Source organism: Pristis pectinata, chromosome 2, assembly GCF_009764475.1.
Source record: "Pristis pectinata isolate sPriPec2 chromosome 2, sPriPec2.1.pri, whole genome shotgun sequence".
In the NCBI taxonomy this organism is placed as follows: Eukaryota; Metazoa; Chordata; class Chondrichthyes; order Rhinopristiformes; family Pristidae; genus Pristis; species Pristis pectinata.
In genome coordinates, this window is record NC_067406.1 from 130858324 (window position 1) to 130876651 (window position 18328).

At 41.8% G+C, this 18328-nt stretch overlaps 1 protein-coding gene across 1 annotated transcript in view; it reads right to left on the bottom strand.

Annotated features, from left to right (window-relative positions):
- Positions 1–18328, bottom strand: part of LOC127584291 (thrombospondin type-1 domain-containing protein 4-like) — a 98614-nt gene that overhangs the window by 31734 nt on the left and 48552 nt on the right. The window contains exons 3-4 of the mRNA XM_052040966.1: positions 16503–16575; positions 4818–5143 (exon numbers count right to left, since the gene is read on the bottom strand). Coding sequence (XP_051896926.1) covers positions 4818–5143; positions 16503–16575 — 399 coding nt within the window. The remainder of the gene's footprint in view (positions 1–4817; positions 5144–16502; positions 16576–18328) is intronic.

The following is an 18328-nucleotide window of genomic DNA, read 5'->3' on the forward strand; positions in this document are numbered from 1 at the left end:
CCTAAATATTTTAACGATTTTAACCCGAAACGAGTGAGTGTTGCTCCAGATTCCAGCATCTGCAGTCTCTTGCATCTCCATTGTACTACTCCACTGCAAAGTCTCTTAAAGGTATGCCAACTTTGAAGAGGTTTTCCTCCTCTCTCCGATGGGAGTTCTGTGAGACCTTCTCTCACCACTCCCCCTCTGTGGGTTCTACTGCTTTCCGGCTTGTCGACCACAGTCCTGATGCAGGGTTTCAACTCAAAGTGTCAGCAATTCTTTTCCTTCCACGGATGCTGCTTGACCTGTTGAGTTCTTCCAGAAGGTTGTTTCTTGCTGGATATGATCATGAAGCAGAATAGAATGTTGGTCCTTCACCATTAAAAAAACACTGACTTCAAAAGAGTTGAGGGAATTATCCTTGACCTTGGGATAGGGAGAAGGAAGATCACTGGTTTCTTACCACTGCAGTGAATATTCTGTATCAGTTAACCAGAAGAAACAATTTATGAATAATATTATGTGGCTTGAAGCAAGGAAAAAATACTTTCTTGATACCATAAGATATTAGGCCTTGTAAGTAATATCGCACTAAAACAAGTCATCTGCCGGTTGATGATATGACAGGCACTTAGCAGTGGACAATCTAGATAGGGTGTTAAATGTATTCAGGAAACCTACTGCCAAGCCAGACATTAAGGTCAATCTGGAATTAATTCTGTCTAACAGTGGGATCATTTTTCAGATGATACAGTCGTCAGGTAAAAGTCCACTTCACATATACTCATCAAGGAGCCTTAATAATGTTGGGAAAACTCGCCATTGGCTGGAGTCACAAAGGTCACTGATCAATTATCTCAGCTCAGGGCATTCCTCAGGAAAGGTTTGGTACGTTGCTGCTGTGTATCTGGTCAATGGTACATATTAAGACCACAGTGTGTCAGTGTGGATCATCTTCAGCTATTTTGTTGCTAAGTTTCTCCTTTTCATGGTGTGAGAAGTGAAAATGCTCACTGATGATTGAACAGTATTCGGTTCTAGTTGCAAATCCTTAAATAGTGAAGCAACCCATGCCTGTACGTAGTAAGGATGAGATGACATTCAGGCATGGAAATTAATTGCCACTAACTAATGTTAGCATTCATAAATCGGGGAATCGAGTTTAAGAGCCGCGAGGTAATGATGCAGCTCTACAAAACTCTGGTTAGACCACACTTGGAGTACTGTGTCCAGTTCTAGTTGCCTCATTATAGGAAGGATGTGGAAGCATTGGAAAGGGTGCAGAGGAGATTTACCAGGAGGCTGCCTGGTAAAAGAGAGTATGTATTATGAGGAGAGACTAAGGGAGCTAGGGGTTTACTCTTTGGAGAGAAGCGGGATGAGAGGAGACATGATAGACGTGTACAAGATATTAAGAGGAATAGGTAGACAGCCAGCGCCTCTTTCCCAGGGCACCAATGCTCAATACAAGAGGGCATGGCTTTAAAGTAACGGGTGATGGGTGGGAAGTTCAAGGGAGAAAGTAAGGAAGTGTTAATGAGGCTCTACGGGGCACTAGTGAGGCCTCATTTGGAATATTGTGCGCAGTTTTGGCCCCCACATCTTAGGAAGCATGTGTTGACGTTGGAGAGGGTTCAGAGGAGATTTACGAGGATGATTCCAGGAATGAAAGGGCTTAAGTATGAGGAGCGTTTGTCGGCTCTTGGACTGTACTCGCTGGAGTACAGAAGAATGAGAGGGCACCTCATAGCGACATTTAAAATATTGATAGGAAAGGACAGAGTAAATGTGGCTAGGCTGTTTCCCTTGGTGGGTGAGTCCAGGACCAGAGGGCACAATCTTAGAATTAGAGGGTACAGTTTCAAAACAGAGATGAGGAAAAATTTCTTTAGCCAGAGGGTGGTGAATTTGTGGAACTCCTTGCCACGTACAGCAGTGGAAGCCAGATCAGTGGGGGCGTTCAAGGAGGAGATAGATAGATATCTAAATAGTCAGGATATCAAGGGATATGGGGATAAGACCGGTAATTGGGATTAGAATAGTTTTTTTTTTCTTCTTCTTCTTCCCCCATTCCCCATTTCTCATTTCTATTTCCCTTTCCTTGGAGCAGACTCAATGGGCCAAATGGCCTGCTTCTGCTCCCTTGTCTTGTGATCTTGTGAGATATCAGAGGAAGGTTTTTTACCCAGAGAGTGGTTGGTGCATGGAATGCGCTGCCTGGGGTGGTGGTGGAGGCAGGTACATTGGTTAAATTCAAGAGATTGCAAGATAAGCATAGGGAGGAATTTAAAATAGAGGGATATATGGGAGGAAGGGGTTAGATAGTCTTAGGCGAGGTTTAAAGGTCGGCACAACATTGTGGGCCGAAGGGCCTGTATTGTGCTGTACTGTCCTATGGTTCTATGGATCTAACTCATGTCACAAGTGACGTACAATGACCATCTCCAACAAGAGAGAAGGCAACCAACTACCCATGACATTCAATGGCACTACTAATACCAAATCTTCCAAACATCAAAATGTAGTGGTCACCATTGACTTAAAGCCAAACCAAAGTAGTCATTCAAAACCTACGGCAAAAAGAGCAGGCCAGAGGCTACGTATTCTATACTGACTAATTTACCTCTGTTTCCCAAAGATTTTCCACCATAAAAAGCAGATGGAATACTCGGTTTCCCTGGATGAGTATAACTTCAACAACTTTCAAGAAGCTTGACATCACTGAGGATACAACAGCTGTTCCATTGAAACCTTACCGACCATTCTCAATATTCAGCCCCTCCATGAATGACATACTGTGATCTTAATGTGCACCACTGACAAGATACACAGCAACAACTTACCAAGCCTTTTCGAACACCCATCTTCCAACCTCTACCACCAATAAAGACATGGGAACATCACAACTAGCAAGTTCCCCTTCCAGCTGCATAGTATCTTATGTAAATATATTAAAATTGCTTCTTTGGGGCTAGGTTTAAGTCCTAGAACCATTCACCTAATGACACTGCGGAGTATTTTCATCAAAGGCACTGCAGCAGTTCAAGAAGATGTCTTGCCACCACCTTCTCAAGGACGAGGGAACGTGCAGCAAATGCTGGGCTTGCAGTAACATAGAACATAGAACATAGAACAGTACAGCACAGAAACAGGCACTTCGGCCCAGCATGTCTACACTGACCATGATGTCAATCTAAACTAACCCCATCTGCCTGCACAGGATCTATATCCCTCCGTTCCCTGCCTATTTATGTGCCTGTCTTAATGCCTCTTAAACTTTGCTTTTGTATCTTGGAATTGGAATATTATTGTCACATGTACTGCGGTACAGTGAAAAACTTGTCTTGCATGCCATTCATACAGATGAATTCATTACACAGGGCACTGAGGTAGTACAAGGTAAAACAATAACAGAATGCAGAATGAAGTGTAACAGCTACAGAGAAAGTGCAGTGCAGACAGACAATAAGGTGCAAGATCATAACGAGGTAGATTGTGAGGTTAACAGTCCATTTTATCATACTAGGGAACCATTCAAATATTCCTATAACAGTGGAGTAGAAGCTGTCCTTGAGCCCGGTGGTACGTGCTTTCAGGCTTTTGTATCTTCTGCCCGATGGGAGGGGGGAGAAGAGAGAATGTCCAGGGAGGGTGGGGTCTTTGATTATACTAACTGCTTTACTGAGGCAGTGAGAAGTATAGACAGAGTCCATGGAGAGGAGGCTGGTTTCCATGATGTACTGAGCTGTGTCCACAACTTTCTGCAGTTTTTTGCGGTCATGGGCAGAGCAGTTGCCATCAGAGCACTATCTGCATATACCACCTCCCCTGGCAGCATGTTCCAGGCACATACCACACTCTGTATTTAAAAAAACTTTCCTTGCAAATCTCCCTTAAGCTTTCCCTCTCTCACCTTAAATTTACGCCCTTCTGTATTTGACATTTCCACCCCACAGAAGAAACTCTATCTACTCTATTTATGCCTCATATAAATTCTATATACTTCTTATCAGGTCATCTCTCAGCCTCCGACATTCCAGAGAAAACAATTTTATCCAGCCTCTCCTTACAGTTAATTCATTCCAATCCAGGCAACATCCTGGTGAACCTCTTCTGTACCCTCCACAACCTTCTCATTGTGTGGTGATAAGGATTGCACACAATACACCAAGTGTGGCCTAACCAAAGTCTCATTCAACTGCAACACAGCTTCCCAACTTTTATACTCAATATCCCAACTAAGCATGCTGTACACCTTCTTTACCACCCTGTCCACTAGTATTGCCACTTGCAGGGAGCTATAGACTTGAACCTCAAGATCCCCCTATACATCAATTTCCACAGGGCCCTGCCATTTATTGTATAACACCAATAACTTGTATTAAGAACAAATAAGTAAAACAGGGCTACAAACATAAGGTTACTGGACCTGGGCCTTGGCAAAACATTTTTATGGTTATTGAACTCTGAAAACTCCATATTCTCACCATAAGATATCTTTATTAGTCACATGTACATCAAAGCACACAGTGAAATGCATATTTTTTTGAGTCGAATGTTCTGGGAGCAGCCTGCAAGTGCCGCCACGCTTCCGGCGTCAACGTAGCATGCCCACAACTTCCTAACCCGAACATCTTTGGAATGTGGGAGGAAACTGGAGCATCTGGAGGAAACTCACACAGACACACGGGGAGAATGTACAAACTCCTTACAGACAGCGACTGGAATCGAACCCAGGGTCGCTGGCGCTGTAATAACATTATGCTAACCGCTACACTACCATACTGCTAGAGTGACCCCAATTTCATTTGGCCTGAAACAAGGAATGGGCTTACCTGTTGGAGGTCTGATAGATTTGGTTGATGCTGGTTCCAGGTAGCCTGCTGGCTGAACTTCGATGAAGAGGTACAGAATGACGAATGGTGGACAGCACTTGGCCGCGAGGAATGTGATATACCAGTAGGGACTGATCTCCTCTTGCAAACTGGAACGTAGACTGAATTCTCCAGTTTGTCTGAGGAAGGCAGGGCCGGGTCTGGTGCGTTACCCCACCACCACAGGTCCTGGTGCATGCAGTCCAAGGACCCCATTTGCCCCACAGACCTTCAGGCTGGTCTTCTGCTAAGGTGTCGGCAATCTGACGTTTTATCCGGTTCTGCACCTTTCACACAACAACAAGAAGAAATTATCTGAAAGCATCCTTGAAATGGTGTATCACGTTTGTGAATGATAACATGTGATACTGTGGCAGACTCCTGCAGCTCAGAAGGAGACTATTTGACATTTCATATCCATGCAGGTATTGCAGAGTGCATCCTACACCCCCAACCTTCACACTCTTACTACGATATTTCCTCTTCCAAATTTTATTAAAAATATTGGCATTCTGCTTCTGGCTCTATGAAAATACCCATTCACCCTCTTGCATAAAGAAACATTTCTCCCAATCTCAAAACACAGAAAATTACAGCCAGCCAAACAAAACAGTCTAATCCCACTACCCAATTTTTGGTCTGTGGTCATGTAGGTATGGCACTTGTCCAAGTATTTTATAAATGCATTGTGAAGACTTCTGCCTTCATCCACTTTTTCAATTAGTGTGTTCCAGACATCTATAGCCTCTCCATTTTTCTGCAGGTCATCTTAAACACACACCTAGTTAACAACTCAGTGACTTGCAGATACAGTTGTTGCAAATTTACCTTATCGAAACCTCTCACGATTCTGAAACCCATACCGGGACACTCCTGGAATTTCTTTGTTCTAATGAAGATAGTTCAAGTTTCTTTGGTTCCCTCCTCATAATTCAAAGCTTCTTTTCCCTGACATTATTTTAGCAAACTTTCACAGCACCTTCTTAATGGCTTTGAATTCTTTGCAGAATAAAATGGTCAAAACTGGAGAAGACATTCAAAGGCTGGTTTAACTGGTGATGTGTACAGGCTTAACTCATACCACATCTTGTTAAGCCCAAACCCCAGAACCACTTTGGATCCTAATTGAGGATTGCTTCCATTTTCAATTTCCATCTCTTCAAATTCCTCCATGTCCTCGCTCCTAAGTACCTTTTTCCAGCCTTCTGCAACTTTTCAAGAACTCCACATACCTTCTGTTTTAGCCAATTTCCCTTGGCAACACTGCCTTCAATTGTCTGCACCCGAAGCTCTGGAATTCCCTCCCTAAACCATTCAATCTCTCTCTCAGCTGTTATGACAACCAACACTTTGATCAACATCTGGTCCCCAATCTTATTGCTCCATATGTGGCTTAGTGTCAAATTTTGACCGATAACACCTCCAGTACATGCCCTGGGATACTTTACTTCATTAAAGTTGTACAATGAAAATTGCTATTGACATTTTTTCTTTAGTATGCAGTCGCCCTATTTATAAAACTTTATCCCCTCATTCCAATGGCAATCAACAGCTTTATCCCATGACTAAATCGACATAATTGTATACCTTCTATAAAATTAAAAGATTGTTCACTATGTTTTGTTATGGTTAAATACAATCAGTGCTACAGGAGGAGAGATGGTTTCAAAAGAAGCGATATTTGTCTAGAATAATTTTAGTATTTCAGCAGAAGCTGCCCACCCCATTCTGATGAGAGGTAATTGACCTGAAAAAAATATCTGTTTCTCTCTCCAAACTTGCAGCCTGACTTGCTGAGTATTTTCAGTATTTTCAGTTTATATTTCAGATTTCCAGCTTTGTAGAATTTTGCATATGGAACACAGAACAGTATAGCACAGGGACAGACTCTTCGGCCCATGATGTTTGTTGCCGAACATGATGCCAAATTAAACTAAACCTACGTATCTGCCTGCACGTGATCCATATCCCTCCATTCCCTGCACATTCATGCGCCTATCTAAAAGCCTCTTAAACACCACTATCATATCTGCTTCCACCACCACCCCTGGCAGCCCGTTCCAGGCACCTACCGCTTTCTGTGTAAAAAAACTTGCCCCGCACATCTCCTTTAAATGTTCCCCCTCTCACCTTAAGCGCATGTCCTCTACTATTTGACATTTCTACCCTGGGAGAAAGACTCTATCAGCCCCATCTATGTCTCTCATAATTTTATAAAGTTCTTTCAGGTCTCCCCTCAGCCTCTAACGCTCCAGAGAAAATAACCCAAGTTTGTCCAACCTCTCCTTCTAGCTCATGCCCTCTAATCCAGGCAGCATCCCAGTAAACCTCTCCTTTACCCTTCCCAAAGCCTCCACATTTTTCCTGTAATGGGGTGACCAGAATTGCAGACAATACTCCAAGTGTGGCTTAACCAAAGTTCTATACAGCTGCAACATGATTTCCTGACTCTTATTACTCAATCCCCTGACCAACAAAGGCAGGAATGCCATACCAGCCTTCTTCCCCACCCTATCTACTTGCATGACAGATCACCAGTTATTCCATCAACTTAAGGTAATCATTGACTAATCTTGCATGTCCTGTTGAGGCTTCAAATGCTCTAAGTTACACCTAAAAATAAATACAAGTCTGCATAGATTTCTGCTCACCAACCTTGTACAATACCTAAATGAGTGAGACTGATTGATATCTTTATTAGTCACATGTACATCGAAATACACAGGGAAATGCATCTTTTTGCGTAGTGTTCTGGAGGCAGCCCACAAGTGTCGCCACGTTTCCGGCACTAACATAGAATGGAAAACAGGCATAGCCTGTACAACACATAACCAGACAATATCTCAGATCAATATTAGAAATTATCACAGAGATGGTTCAGCAGAGAAAGAGGGCATTCAGCCCATCTATGTTGACTCACAACACAGCAATCCTGTCAGCGCTATTCCTTTGCTCATTTCCCTATATGACTGTAAATTACTCTTCCATGAATTAGATAAGTAAGTATGAAGGATGTGGATGAACATCTACAAAGGACATTAGATTACCTCATTTTTCATTTCTAAATTTACATGTTAACTTTTTGGGTGTCTAAACCAATATTATGTTGAGGACATTCTTCTGGACCTATTAGTTCAGCTAAACGTAGGAAATGAACTGAAAGAAAAATATTACAGACACTGGAGATTGGACATGCAGGAGATGCGTTTTCCGATGTTGCTGATTAGCCCAAAGGTAGCCAGGGGGCTCCCTCAGTGCTGCTTTGATGTTAGCCTGGACATGCCCTGGGATGTCCCAGGGGTCTCCCATAGTACTATCCCAAAGTCAACGCAGGGGCCCCCCACAGCTCTGCCCCAATGTCAACCAGGGGCTGCCCCAATGTCTGCCTAGGCTCTCCACCAATGTTGGCTTGGATATTTCCCCAGTGTGAGCCTAATGCCAGCTCTGATGGGCTGGTTACTGGAACATGCCAGTTAGTGAGGTGCTGGATAACTGGGCTTTTTGTTGTATGGACAGATATATTGGGATTTCTCTGCAGGTCTGGAAGCATCTGTGGAGTGAAACTGCCAACTTTTGAAGTCAATGACCCTTTGCCAGTCCTGGAAAAGGTTAGATGTGCGCATGTTTTAAGATGCAGAAAGAGAAGGGAGGGAGGGGAAAACAAAACTCTTCAGGCAGAAGACAAGAGAGATTAAATGAGTGATAATGGAAAGAGAAAGAGCTTACAGTACGTTACATGTTAGCATCATCAGCAGGCAGTGAAACAGAATCAACATGTCATATCGATGACTTTTCACCAAAAGATGATGAGTAAGGAAGCAAGTTATTGTTCTGGTGGAGGTGTACAAGGAATAAGCAGACCAATAACTGAAATCACAAAAGGAAAAAACTACAGATGCTGGAGATATGAAGTGAAAATAGAAAATGCTGGAAATATCATCTCACAAATCAGAAAACTCAAACACTGGTTTGTAAAACAAACAGCAGGATTGCTTCATCTCATTGCTTCAAGCTGCAGCCTATGCCAATTCTTAACATTCACCAGGAGCTAGCCATAGATCAGCAAGATACATCCCTTCTGAGCAACTGCTGAAATATACAACATTACACTGCCCACCTATCAAAACAGTAGAGTATTGTTGCCAAATAACAATAAGTAATTGTCAAGATTCACATATTTATGTTTTATTCTATCGGTTTGGCATCCAGAGCGCTACAATTATCTACAGACAGAAATCAATCCTCCATCTCAGAGGAGTTGCGAATATTTTTAGCACGGGTTTTGCTTTGAAAGGATGAATCTCCAGCAGGTTTAAGTTAAAGTTTCAGGATGGGATCTAAGAATAGCTCCACCTCAAGGCCAGTGGAACTACCAGGGAGAATATAAGCTGTGTGCCTCAACATGACAAAATAAAAGGATATAGTCAGACAGGATAGTTAGTTAGCTATCCTTATGCTGTTCCAGATTTGGAAAGCTTTAACAAATTTACCATGAGCCAATATAAAACAATATCTCAGATAATAATTTGCAAACTTCTACACTGTGATTAAAGAGCGATCTTCCAAACTAGCTGTGCATTCACTGCCCTTCCATTCAGAGGGGATTGATAACGCAGGGGTACCATTGCGCAATGATTAAATTAACAATCCAGAGCAAATGGAGAATTTAAATTAATTCTGAAATTTATAAGTTAGCATTAGTTATGTGCAACTGCCAAAATGTTGTGAACAAACTCAGTGGATCACAAATGTCCTTCAGAGAAAGTTCATCTGTCCATTTGTGGCTCTGGACTCAAGTCAATTTGATGCTGGTTGAATCTTACTTGTCCTCTGAAATGCCCACCAAGTCACTTGATTCAAGGGCAATTAGAGATGGGCAGTAAAAAGTGAACTTACCCGCTATACCCACATCCTGTGAGTGAATAAATAAAAAGAACAAATCTGTGCTGTCGCTCTCTAGGCAAGAGCCAAAGGCCAATTGGTGTATCTCCAGCTTTGCACTGGGCAACACTGATTAGATGTTCCAGAGGAAACATGAACACTCCCATCACTTGAACTCCAGATTCTGATTGGTGAGTGTGTTTCAGAGAGAAAACCTGCTTGCTGAATGAGGAAATGTTTCGCCTTTCAAAAATGTTCTGGGACTGGACACATCTGTGGGGATAGGAATTTATCCATGCAATGCACTGTTAAATCATTGGACCACCACAATTAGCTGGAAGTGTGTACAGGTCAGTGATAAGAACAGGGAGCGGGAGTAGGCCATCTGGCCTCTCAACCTTGCTCAGACATTCATCTAGATCCTGATTAACCTTCTACCTCAGCACCATTTTCTTGCTCTATCGCCACACCCCTTGATTCCTTTAATATTCAGAAATCTATCCATCTCTACTTTGACTGAATTCAATGGCTGAGCTTCCACCACCCCCTGGGGCAGAGAATTCCAAAGATTCACAACCCTCCGCGCAAAGAAATTTTCACCTCTCAGTCTGAATTCAGAAAATGACCCCCTGGCTCTAGAGTCCTCATCAGCTGAAGCATCCTCCTTGTATGCAGCCTGTGAAGCCGTATAATTTCAATGAGATTGCTTCTCAACCAAATTGAATCAATTTCTCCTCATAAGGGGAATCCACCATCCCAGGAACCAGTTCTGTGAATCTTCACTGCACTCTCTCTGTGGCAAAAAGATCCTTTCTTGGGTAAGGAGACCAAAACTATACCAATACACCAGGCTGCCATCTCACTAAGGCCCCCATACAATGGCCGTAAGAGTTCCTTACCCCTGTATTCATAGTCTCCACAATAAATAGATAGCATAATTGGTTCCAGATAAATTCCACAATTCATTGACCTGCAGAATACAATTACAAGGTATATTTTTCTCCACACCTCAATCTGATTTTTATGAAACAGTTTTAGAGAAGGACATCAATGATGTCACTTAGTGACTGGTACACACTTAACTGGCCTACAGATTCTGAAGGTTCCACTGGGTTAACCAAAGATCCCTTACTTATCCTAATTCCCCATTCCACTTTGCTGTAAATTATCTTAATCACATAATGGATGGAAAAATGCCAGCATATTTCAAAGTGAAGCTTTCAAGAAACTATTATTCCAGTTACTTCACATGAGTGCGGAGGGAAGGAATTTGATTTTACATCTAATATAGCGGCATCTACATGATGCACTTGGCTTCCCTCCAATAGTGCAACTCATGGACACTTCTATTTTGCACATTTAACACTGCTATTTCAGGGATTTCTAAGCATGAGGTTCCCACCTTGCAGAATTTTTGCTGAGTGAGTTTTCTCCAGCCCCTATGTTGCAAGTTAGCCAGAATTTACATCAGGAGCCATCAATTATCCTGAAGCTATGGCAGCAGACCAAGGCCAAGTTCTGGAGGAGATACTCTCCCATAGATTTACAATATAGCCACCAGGCTGAGCATGTCTGAGAGTGAAAGCTGGGTCCAGATTGCAGTCAGATCTGCATTTTTGGACCTGTGCCCTATCCAGAAACAAAATCAGCACATGCCAAGATGTACAGGGGCAGGCATGGTAATGTAGCAGTTAGCGTAACGCTATTACAGTGCCAGCAACCCGGGTTCAACTCCGGCTGCTGTCTGTAAGGAGTTTGTATGTTCTCTCCGTGTCTGCGTGGGTTTCCTCCAGGTGCTCCGGTTTCCTCCCACATTCCAAAGATGTACGGGTTAGGAAATTGTGGGCATGCTATGTTGGCGCTGGAAGCGTGGCGACACTTGCAGGCTTCCCCAGAACACTCTACGCAGAAGATGCATTTCACTGTGTGTTTCGATGTACATGTGAGTAATAAAGATACCTTATCTTATCTTACTGGGAGACAAGAACAGGCCTCCAGCTGGTAGAGATGCAAATGTTTTAAGGGCAGGTAAGGATTGATTTATGGAGCCAGTAGTGCTGCCTCACAGTTCCCTGAATCTGGCTTTGATCCTCCCCTCGGACTTCATCTGTGTGGAGTTTGCATGCTCTTCCTGTGTCCTCATGAGTTTCCACTGGGTGCTCTAATCACCACCCACATCCCAAAGGTGAGCTACTAGGTTAAATGGCTACTGTAAGTTACTCTTTAATAATGTAAATAGCAAAAGAATAAAAGAGTAGGTGGGAATGTGAGAGAGAAAAAGTTGCAGAGACACAGGGAAGTAAGAAAAGGGGAATGAGACTGACGGGATTGATTTGTTGGGAGCCACCAAGGACCTGATAGGTTAAAAGGCCTCCATCAGTGTTGTAATAAGTAAGGAGTCTCCAGAACCCCATCCCATCACAACTAGCCTACCACCCTGAACCAATGGTGCATCTAAGTTACACAAAATGGTGTGTCAATGTCTGATTATTGTCTCCTGGGATTGGACCTTAGCCAGTTCACTCTGGAAATAGATCAAAGCCAGGCTCTAGATTTACACTGCCAGTTTACTGATAGTGCAAAGCAAAATTCACATCACACATATGGTGTGAACGGAATCTTACTGTCTCACTTTCCCAGATGGTTTAGTAAAGTAAAGCAATGAGTCACTGGGCTTCAATTCCTAGTCTGCTCTACAACTTGCCTTAGTGTCCCTGGGTTAGGAAAGAGAAATTCACCTAGGTTTCCTGTCCCTGATCACTATCATGAGCTGATTAAGGGCACCTATACAGCCATTATGCAAACACAAGATCTCCTTTGGTATCAGGCTACAGACCAAGTGCTGGTAACTGGGATTAGTATAGACAGGACTTGATGGTCGGCATGGACATGATGGGCTGAAGGGACTGTTTCTGTGCTATATGATTCTCAGTTTCCTTTGATTATCTGTCGCCATAATACTCATTGCATGGGTTCACAAGTCTGACGCACTGGACATCATGTCAATGGAGTGCACCAGGCTTGGATATGCATTACTTCCCTCCAACAGTGGCTTCAGAAGGAGGGAAGATTATTAGGGAGTGGTAGTTGTATGTGGTTGGGGAAACTGATTAAGTAAAAAAAATGTGGGAAATCTTTAATTTTTGTTTAAGATCAACTTAAATGTTATTAGTCTTTACGTGTCTATTAGAACACCAATTAGGACTGTGAAAATAATTTCATTCGGGGTTATCCCTGGAGACCAATAAATATTGCAAAGGCTGGAAAACTGAAATGAATCATAAAATGCTGGTTACATTCGGCAGATCAATTACCAATCCTGGAGGGACATCAGGCAAGTTAAGATTGTGCTAAACAGTCCTTCTTTCAAACCTAGTCTGAAAATAATATTACTAATTAATTCATGGTTTTCCTCAGGGCGAGCCAGAAGATGTCACCATCTTGTAACTATGCCAGAGTTAGGAATGGGCATTAAATAGTGGCCTTGTTAGTGATGCCAATAATCTGTATAAAGGCATCACTGTGACAAATATACATATTCATTTTCTCAAAACCCACCCCTCCACTCCTCTACCCTCCCAACTAAACACACAAATATAACCTTCTGTGCACATCAGAATTTTCCATTTTCTTTCTTCAAATGTTTTTTTTCCCTGCGGTTACATTTCTCTAATCCTTTGTTATATGGTTCCTGGGCCCACATTGATAATGTAAGTTCGTTGTGTGCCCGTTGGATGCCCTCCATCAGTGCTGAGGCTGTGGCACCTCTGTCGTTCTATCTCCTGGCTCTACACTGCTCATGGTTTTGGGGCAACTTGCTGTGCTGTGCCCAGGTAGAGTTGGATGACAATGCAGTAGAATATGATAGATTTGAAATTTTGTTTTTTTAGCCACAATGAATGGCTAATTTGATCTTGCCCAGCTCATTTCTTTCAGACTGTAGAAAGCCTGCCCAATTCCTTACCCTTTCATTATCAACCCCCAATGATTCTGTCCCTCCAATCTTCCTCTGGAGTACAGGTTTCATCAGAATTCCTTCTGATAATCACCATTGCTATTCAATTATATTCATTCAAACCATCACTTCCAAAATCTTCTTGCCTCCTGTGCCACTGCAATCCTTTCTGCCACAGTCAGGCTCCAGTTGTTCTCATTTTCCGATTGATTTTGAAATGAATGCCTCAGGTTATGAGTGCTTGATTTCACGCCCCCCCCCCCCCCCCCCATAAATTGAGTTTAGTTTAGTTCATGTTTACAACTATTTTCAGAGTGCACTAATGATTTTAAATGGTCCACATGTTGTTTTCTGGATGTGAACATTTAACATCTATTTGGTTTTTGAGATAAATTTCTGTGCTTATACATAACCTGTTGGGACCAGGTTCTTCTGCTTCATTCCTTCATCCACTAATTACTGTCTTCCATATTTTTCTCCTCCACGGCCTCACGTGCAGCTACTCTTCTCCTCCAGATGAAGGGTCTCAACACGAAACGTTGACTGCCCATTTCCTACAGTTGCTGCCTGATCCGCTGAGTTCCTCCAGCTTTCCGTTTTTGCTCCAGATTCCGGCATCTGCAGTCTCATATTTCTACCCACCAACCATCATCCTCATCCACAACTCTGCCTCCTCTCCTCCATGTTCTTCCACTTCTCCCCATTCTCTCCCACCATCCTCACTTCTTCTCTTCACCACCCCCACCAGCTTCCCCTTCTCCCTCCTCTTCCTCTCAGTTCAACTTCCAATCGTTTTCAAGCTGGTCTGAATATTTGGTGTAAGAGTAATGTGGCTGAATATGTATACAGAAGGTTAATCTACCTTTAAAATTAAATATAAATACATCAAAGAAAACAGCATTCCCCAAATAAATTAGCTTTGAAAGAAAATGCCAGTAACACTCAGCAGGTCAGGTTGACCAGATACATTAACTCTCCCCAGATGCTGCTTGACCTGATGAGTATTTCCATTATTTTCTGCTTTCATTTTAGATTCCAACATCTGCAACTTTTTGGCTTTCAAATTAACCCCTGGCATGTCTCAGCCAAAAGGTCACTGCAGCAGTTAAAGTCCGTATGGTACAACGTCACTGGAGATGCATCTGTTTAAATTGTGCAAGTTCCTACGTCATTTAATTATATTTACAAACATCAATAATGTCTCTCCTTTTTTAGACATCCATTTGAGATTTCTTAGTTAGCAAGTAGACTTGACCAGCTCTTTCAATGAATGTAAAGCTGATTAGACATTGCTAGCAAGATGTCTGTAATTTACAGAATTCCCAGCACCTGGAAGTCTGTCTACTCATTGCTATGAATTGTGCAGATCCTTAAAGGTAGGTTAAAGACATGGACAGATCTACAATCCTGCATCAATATCTCTGGCTCACTTTCAATAAGAAGCAACATAAAATGACCTAAGGTTGATTTACTCAACAGTATAGCCAGATATAACTATTTCTTTTGTATCCAGCAGACCTTTGCACCTAACACACATACGGTAATATGCACTAAACGTTCACCTCATATGCCTTTCCTCTGCTATTTTACTTCAGCTCTTATTCAGAACTCTGCTACCCATGTTTGTTCCCACACTGAATCCCCTACAATCCTTACCCGCATCTACTAACACCATTACAGCAACTGTCAAATGCTTATCTTCACCTTAATCTCTCCTTGGCCTTTTTCAAATTTATTGACAGGATATGGGTCTCAGCAGCAGGGCCAGGAGTTATTCCCATTCCCAACTGCTTCCTGAACAGGTGGCTTGCTGAGCCTGTTTCAGAGGATGGTTTACAATCAACCACATTGCTGGGACTGGAGTCACATCTGGACATTTTGGGTGAGGATGGCAGATCCCCTCCTCTTGAAAGATGTTATTGAACCAAATGCTTTGTAATGACAATTGGGTAAGTGCATAGTTACCGGATTTGACTAATTATTTGAATATAAATTCCCCAGAGCCATGGTGGAATTTGATCATCTCCAGATCACAGACATTTGCTCCAACTTATCTATGTGATTAGCTTTAGACATGTTCAATGGCTACAGGATATTATGTCATATCTAAATTTAGAGAAGATCCGTTGTTCTATTTCTGGATTTAATCTGAACTTTCAAATATTATGGGGATATTTTCTGAACTACTTTCAAAATCATTGATTTGGTGCTTAAAGTACAGGTACTGGCTAATACTATTATGTCTTTACGGCTTTTTTTTGCCTTTTTTTTTGTTTTTTTTCTTACCAAACAGCTTTGGTTTTGGTAGTGGGTTTAGATTTTTTAAATAATAAAATTATTCCAATTTATTAATATTAATTAGTTATCATTTCTGTTTATCAATATGGGGTATTGTGATTTCAAGTGTGATTCAATACAATGTATTTTGTAACATTCTGTCTTTTGTTTCATGTACTTTGTATTTTCTATTTGGAATTAATAAAAATATTGAAAGAGAGTGATTAGCTTTAGCCTAGTTTGTAACCTCTATTGTTCTAATATCAGTGCCAAAATCTGTGTTATAACCTTCAGTTATCTCACCCAGAGACTCTTCCTACATTTTATGACCTCATATTCCCTATTCATAAGTCTGCCTCCAAATCCTTATTTCCTGGGATTTCCTCCTGTGGTCCCTCCTTAGCTAATCCTTGATGTTATCCTTAGTGTCCACCACTTCATTTTCGTAGCAACTTTGGCTGGTTTTTGAGAGGAAGAATGCAGCGTAGGTGCTATTAATAGTAGCAGCATTAATGCTGGTGGAAGTAACTCACCAATCTGCTTGCATTTCCAGTAACCATCCCAGCATCCCTCTGTAAGCTGAAAATGATTCCAGTTACAATCAACCTTTAAGAATAAAAAAATAGTAACAACCGTCAAGGCTTATTGCTCCTGGTTTAGTCACTAAGACATATGAAATAGAGAAAGAGCAGAGCAGAATAAAGGACCAAGCTGGAGTAGAAGACTGGACTCGTGTAAGATTGTTGTAAATAGGTTCTTAATGGTTGACTCAGTGGGCTGAATGGCCTATTTCTGTGCCACATGACTCCATCAAACCAAGAATCAATGGTCTTGATTAAGGGGGGAAACCTTATTACATATACAAGATATTACATGGCTTGAATAAGGTAATCTTGGAACAAAACTTCTATGTTTGATCAATAGATGGGAACAAAATGGGATTATTTATAGAACATAGAACATTTTATCCTGCTCTAAAATCTATCTAACCCTTCCCTCCCACATAGCCCTCTATTTTCCTATCATCCATGTGTCCCAGGGCACCAATGCTCAATACAAGAGGGCATGGCTTTAAAGTAATGGGTGGGAAGTTCAAGGGAGATATCAGAGGAAGGTTTTTTAGCCAGAGAGTGGTTGGGGCATGGAATGTGCTGCAAGAGGCAGTGGTGGAGGCAAGTACATTGGTCAAATTCAGGAGATTACTAGATAAGCATATGGAGGAATTTAAAACAGAGGGATATGTGGGAGGAAGGGGTTAGTCTTAGGCAAGGTTTAAAGGTCGGCACAACATTGTGGGCCGAAGGGCCTGTATTGTGCTGTACTGTTCTTCCTATGTTCTATGTTCTATCTACGAGTCTCTTAAATGTCTCTAATGAATCTGCCCCCACAACCTCTGCCGGCAGTGCATTCCACGCACCCACCATTCTCTGTGTAAAAACCTTATCCCTGACATCCCCCTTATATCTTCCTCCAATCACCTTAAAATTATGTCCCCTCGTGTTAGCCACTGTCACCCTGGAAAAAAGTCTCTGACTGTCCACTCGATTTATGCCTCTTATCATCTTGTACACCTCTATCAATTCACCTCTCATCCTCCTCCTTCCCAAAGAGGAAAGCCCTAGCTCACTCAACCTATCTTCATAAGACATCCTTGTATCACATATTTAAGTTAATATGAATAATAACATCTTTATGCTGATGTAATAGTGAGAGCAAAGACCCTTAAAACGTGAGCTAGTTCAGTGTTGTGTTGGGATGAGAAATACACTTCATTTTATTCTAAATGGAGCTCCTACAGCAGGTCCTGCTTGTAAATTTGACTGATATATTGTTAAAGTAAACAGAATGTCCCTTGTAATAACCATGCGAGTTGGAAGGTGCGTCCGTATATTCAGGATCACCAGGGTCTCTGAAAGGTGACTAAATTTGTCACGTTTTGATTTTAAGAATGGGATTCAGAGAGAAACTGGGTGTAAGATGACAACTTGGAAACTAATAATGAATGTCATCAAATCAGTGACCAAAAAATGTCTCTCTGTCAGATCAGAGCAATGGGAAGTAAACATTTATCATTTTGCAGTGGTCTTCTGCACTACGTCTGATGATTTGGGAATTAAATTCAACAACTCCGCCCATATCCTGTGAAACCTATGAAGGCTGATCTTTATTATTATAAATTCACTTTAAATTTAAATTGTTTAGTCCTTATTTAATTCCCACCATTTTAAAAGGACAAAGGAAGATGGTAGATACTGGTTTGAAAAAGCAGTGTATTGTGTTTAGTAATGAAGAGCAGGGGATTTTATGGGAGTTAGCAGAGATTGAGAGGGTCTGGTCTACTTTGGTAATAGAGTAGGGT